The sequence below is a fragment of the Anneissia japonica genome, unplaced genomic scaffold (genome assembly GCF_011630105.1).
Source record: "Anneissia japonica isolate Jap-2015-1 unplaced genomic scaffold, ASM1163010v1 scaffold287834_len5846547_cov211, whole genome shotgun sequence".
NCBI classification, from domain to species: domain Eukaryota; kingdom Metazoa; phylum Echinodermata; class Crinoidea; order Comatulida; family Comatulidae; genus Anneissia; species Anneissia japonica.
Window position 1 is genome coordinate 340,013 of NW_022704992.1, and position 6,039 is coordinate 346,051.

The 6,039-nt window shown below is 36.7% G+C and overlaps 1 protein-coding gene across 3 annotated transcripts in view; it reads left to right on the forward strand.

The window, feature by feature from the left end:
- The window catches only part of LOC117105094 (proline-rich protein 5-like), an 8,865-nt gene extending 4,534 nt beyond the window's left edge, over positions 1-4,331 (forward strand). For 2 of the 3 annotated variants that reach the window (XM_033246126.1, XM_033246127.1), the window contains 5 exons: positions 1,301-1,392; positions 2,494-2,575; positions 3,061-3,222; positions 3,409-4,192; positions 4,251-4,331. In XM_033246126.1, the coding sequence (XP_033102017.1) occupies positions 1,301-1,392; positions 2,494-2,575; positions 3,061-3,222; positions 3,409-3,617 (545 nt within the window). In that variant the 3' untranslated portion in view covers positions 3,618-4,192; positions 4,251-4,331. The remainder of the gene's footprint in view (positions 1-1,300; positions 1,393-2,493; positions 2,576-3,060; positions 3,223-3,408; positions 4,193-4,250) is intronic. The other variant, XM_033246128.1, reaches the window with a different exon arrangement.
- Positions 4,332-6,039: the final 1,708 nt, after the last annotated feature.

Genomic DNA, 6,039 nt, shown 5'->3' on the forward strand with positions numbered 1-6,039 from the left:
GCCTATAGATAACATTCTTCATATTATATAGATCAATCTGCAATCACCGGAGACGATCAATTTCTAACAAATTTCATACCACATTATAAAAAATCAACAGTTAGATAGCTGGCAAATATATAATGCAATGCATGCCATAGCATTTTGTGATAATTAGGAACGATTTTGTGAAATCATAGGTTTTAAAAAGTGGACCTTTTGGAATTTTGGGGGCGGGGGGGGGCGCGCCCCCCCCCCCCCCCCCCCTCAATTACCAATAGTCCACATTTTCCGGGGTCACAACGTTCAAGACACACTTCACACGTTCCAGAAATCCATCCAACAAAACTCCTTGAACAATCAGAGCAGTTTCCAACTAGGACTGCCTCAAATTCGTCGTACAAGCAAGGAATTTTAACTGTATTTATAAGCTTTTTGAGGAATTTGAGTGCTTTCCCACGCCGCTTACATCTTCTCTCTTTCTATAGGTTTCACTACTAGAATTATCTTCAATTAATTCCATTCACATCTAGGTTATGCGTATGTCAAATTTGTAGGGAATTATTTTACTCCGACCTCGATTTATTTACGATTCTTTAAATTTAATCATATTAATGAACGTTAACCCGTAGTATAATTAATGACATTTCCACAATGTTTTTAATTACATTGATATAATTTTAGTTGCCTTAGTTGCCTTAACATATCAAAATTGCTATATTCATCGTTAGGCCTACCAAAAATTTTGATAGACTACAGAACTATTGAAAAAATAATACACTAATAATGTTTGCTCTCACAACCAGTGGCGGATTCAAGGGTGGGGGCAGCTGGCCCTGGAACTCCCCCTAAATGAGAAAGAAAAAAAAATTATAAAAAAATTTCCTACCTCAGCCCCCACCATATCGGCCCTCCATCCCTAAAAGTAGCTCCCTGGTTCCCCCCCCCCCAACCTTATTTCCTGGACTGCCACCGAAAAAAACCTTTAATACTCAGTTCATATTGCATCTTCAAAAATCTATTAAGACCTCAAAATATAATGAATTTCTGAGCGTGAGGGGCCTCCGCCCACTCGTCCTCAAAATGGCTGTCATTACCACCCCCCCCCCCCCATTTGACCCACTTTCCACAAATTCGCACCCACCCAATAAAAATCCTGCGTAGTTACAGGTCTCCCTGCACTTATAATCGAAATCTACCGTAGTACCTCGACTCCCAAGACGCTTGGCAATATGTTTGTTCATAGATCCACGTTAATTAAGACTACGATATAAGCATGCACAATGCTTGGAATTATTTCTTTACTTTATATTTTCATAAGATGCTAATTTAATGGAAAAAATAGCAGCTGTGTGGATCCCCTTCTATACTGAAATTTTACCAACTCTGCAAGCAATATTTATACCAGTCCGAGTAAGTACATCATCATCATAATATTACGACACGCTGCTACTTAACTTGGGAATCGGGTTCAACACAAAATGATTAAGCACAAGCTCGGTAGTCTAATGGTTATGGTACAAGGCTTGTTTATCTGGAGGTCGTGGGTTCGATTCCTACCCAAATATTTTTTTTCCCCCAAGTAATCTTTACGACACGTCAGATAGGTCAAAATATCAATCCTATTATACTGTACAGTACATCACGACATGATCTTATATAATGGCTAAGTTGTGTCTGAGCCATGTGATTATGCTGTCTGGAGTTATATGACTTAATTGATTGATGGATTGATTGATTGATTATAGTAGCCGTAGACTTTACCTGGTGATAAAGCTGACTATCGGCAAAAGCTTGTGTTTTCTATGAATAAACTGTACTTATACTGTACCATGTTTAGACGGGTAACCTGTCAGAAGTAATACAATACAGCATAGTAGTACTGTAGTTAGAGTACGCGTGCTACTTCAGAATGACGGCTCGCGTGCACACGAGGTTTAGCCAGATGAATACAAATATGCTGATTTCGAAACTATAATTCAAAGGATGGAAGTAACTATACAGTATTTGTGGGCCTACACACAATTTCGATTAGGAAAATCCTACATCTTTATCTTGTATTTTTCTTTTAATCTAAAGAACATTAATGTTGTTCCTCTATTATTATTTGTATCAAACAAATATCAATAATCAATACACTACTGTATATTCATCCGTCGATGGATTTATCTATCTATCGGCGGATGACTGACCGACCAATCGATAATCAATATAAATCCATAAATCAATCACTCTTTAATTGCCTTTAATTTATTTGGATTTACAATACGATTATCGCTCATAAGACGAACAAAATACAGATAGCCTATACCAAGGAACAGTGAAATTACACGAACAATAATCGCATAGGCCTAGCAATGGTCACTAATGTAGCATAGCTGGAAAAAAATACTTTGAAGGTAAAAATACGAGTATGGATTATGTTACTAATGAGTCAAAATCTCAATGGGAACATTATGAACCCGGTTAATTAGCGAGTAATATATTGACTCATATTGACTTTTCTACTTCTAGTCCCCAGGGCTCTCAATCAAGCAATTGACGCTATTGGCTTTTCGAGACCACGTGGTACTAGAAATGTATGAGTCATTGAAAGGTGGGTCTGTCCATTCATGCCTATTAAAAATAAATTACAAAAATGCATCTCATATAAACAAATAAATATTATATCATATATGGCAGCCACGTATTAAACATGCATAAACATAAAACCACGTGACTATAGTTACGTGACAAAAAGTCAAATATTAAAATAGCTTGCATTAACTGTGCACTTAAATATAATAGGCTTACAACCAAATAAATGAATTGCGTGACACGCGACGATTTTATGTTGACGTACCGTATATAAAACAAATTTTAGTAGGATATGCCGACAAACATGATACCACGTATACACATAAAACAAAATGGCCAAATAAATACAAAAAGTCACAAAATGTGAAACCATTTGAATAATGAAAACAACTTTAAATAACATTATGTGTTTGCAGACACAAACAATAGCTTTCTTGCGAAAAAAAACAAAACATAGGCCTAATGCAAAAGCAGATTATAAGGTATGATTTTGTCTCACTACAGAGATTCTTGAAGACAACGAAGTTGAAATTATAGATGATTTTAAACATATGCTGCTTATACTGCAAGGCGTACGCGAGCCAAACAGCCAAACGCATCTTCAAATAGAGACTTTAGTATCAAAGATAGTTTACCCGTATATTGGAACGAGTAAAGTGTATTCAGGTAAGTAAAACTAACGGTGTCCATTTAGAACACCAACAAATTAAAACGACACCAACTCGATTGCGTCATTACCGTCACAGGGATTGGTTCTATTCCAACTGGAGTATACAGCGATGATATACATTTTCGTCTCATTTTATACCTCCATGTTTCAATGCAATTCGTTTATTATTTTTGCATACACAGAAGGAGTAGTAGGACCACGGATCAAACTGTCGACCCACTATTCAACGGATTCATCAAAAGCCAGACGCTTAAAAACCGATGCCGGTCCGCATCGCCATGGAAACACGTTTACAGGCTCATTATCAGTGTCCAATTTAGAAACATTGGTTGAAGACAGAAAAAGGTGTTTCACCGAAGTCGACATATACGCAGATGATTCGTTCACCTAGAATAATGTTTCGTGAATAATGCGCAAATCTATCGATTGGCAAATTCAAGAATGTCTTGCAGTACTGTACTTCCATTGGGGTGTTTCCGTGGCAAAGAATGCAAGAAATTGATTGAACAGTAAGCTTTAATTGTACATGGTAGAAGAACCGGTCACCCACCACGAAGAATATGGATTATATTATAGCAATGGAAATTGTTAAAATAAAAGCCCCATTTAAAAAAAAACCTAAACTGTAATCATGAGAATTGCATTTAACGGTTTTAAATTAGTGAGGGTTTGTGGAGTCAAAAACCGTAGCAACAACACAAGTCTTCCTTATATATATATATGCCTATGGCTGAAACATTTTCAAAATAAAAATATAAATGAAATATTAATTTGAGTCTATTGAAGAACACAACACACTGTAGTGTCTCAATAAGGGATGAATATGGGTTGAATTGACCATATGACACTCTCCGGTAATGCCCCGTCCCATTTTTTAAAATTAAAAATCCGTCACAATGGGCGCAGATCATTGGTCACGTTTTGACCGCAAGGTAATTTCATAAGTAAAGATAATGCCAGAAAGATGTTGAAATGAACTGCATAAATGACCCTGGTTTTAACAAAAAAGACTGTATAGCCTGAGTACAATACTGCACATACATCTTATATTATATCAGGGGCGGATCCAGGATTTGAAAGATGGGGGTTCAATTTCCCATAAACCCAAAAATGAAAGGGAGGTCCTCCCCGGGAAAATTTTGATTCCTAGATGGCCGGAAATGAGCTTTCCCGACTCCTGAGGTGTCTTTTAATGACCTCTAATTTCTTCAAAATTCAAGGTTTTACCCCTCATTAAAAAAGGTCAGGTGATTTTATCTCATTCTTAGGCCTATACCCTAGAAAATAAATCAAAAATATAGTCAATATATTATTAGGCTTATATCATACTCATCCGGCGTGAACCTCACGCTTTTCGAACAAACCTCAAGCCTCTCTAAAATCTCACGCTTTTCCACTAATCGCAAGCTTTATTTGATTAAACCCAAACTTTGTATCAAAATACTATAAACCTTCGCAATTCTATATTTTATCAGGCCCAGATCATCGAAAATTCTCTCGTTCCTGTTATAGCTACACATATTAAGGTTTAATTTCAGCACTAGATTTCAGAGTGCACCAAAGAGCATCTAAGCCCAAAATTTTTCGGAGCCCTTGGACGGGCCCTCGACTCACGTCATTTGGGTTTATTTCCTGTTAAATCTCAAGCCTTTATCTACCTCCAACTTGGCATATGTATTCTATATTCCAACATTATTGAGTAGTTGGATACGTAGTATTTCTTCCATAGATCGATGAACTGATAGGCCTGAACAACACACTTTCGTACATAAATTATTACGACGTCGAGCCAAAACAGTGTTTTTAATTGTATTTAATTGAATGCTAGTTGGGATAAGTCTATTTTGTCCGATCTGCCAACCTATGCCTAGGTAGGTTACCTAGTTACCAACCTAAAATATTTGAAATGCGTGATTTGAAACGCGGCAGCAGCAGAGCCCCAGCCGGTGTCAACGGTCGGGGCCCCGGTGGGGTTCTGGGGGAATACCTCCTGGGCGTTCTGACTGAGCATTTTTAAAGCTGTTTTTAGGGAGTGTTTGTTGACAATACCGGGCACATAAACAAAAATATTTTTAATAAAGCCATGTACAATTCGAGTTTCAATGTATGTTTAATTTGAGCACCCGAACTATGTGCACAAACATTTATTACTCAAACAAACAAAAAATGGTGAACCTTTCCTAACATTCGACACCCTTTCTACCCCTCCTATTATACTCCTACACCCCTGATTCTTAATTAATTTGTTTAAAGGGCCAACATTTATTTTGAGTTGGGCTCACGGGCCAAAAGATAATATCTGAGTACCGGTCATTAAGGAAGTCGTTATAATGTTTTTGGTAATTTCAAATTCTAATTTTTGTTATATAGGCCTATGGTAACAAATTCTGTAACTTGCAAAGAAGACGTACATAATTATCAATATTCTGTTCACATCCTAGTTGGTTAAAACAATAAGAAATTGCATTCGGTGTATAATAAACGTTAGTAACATAAACATTAAAAATATATATATTACGCATACGTAATATAAAACATAAATTGACCTAATTTTCTGATAAACAAATTAAATAACATTAATTAAATGAAATCATTTCTCGAGGTTGTGTCAACCTGAGGCGCTATATAAATCCAGAATTATTATTATTATTAATGATGATATAGGCGTATTTGCTACCATCAAGGTAATTCAACGAAAGGACGCACATCTCCGCTCTCGAACATAGCGCGTGCGTACAGTCCTTTGATCTTTACTGTGGCATCGACAATCCGATACTAGTTGCGAGTACAGCCGTCAATTATTAGTCTATGCG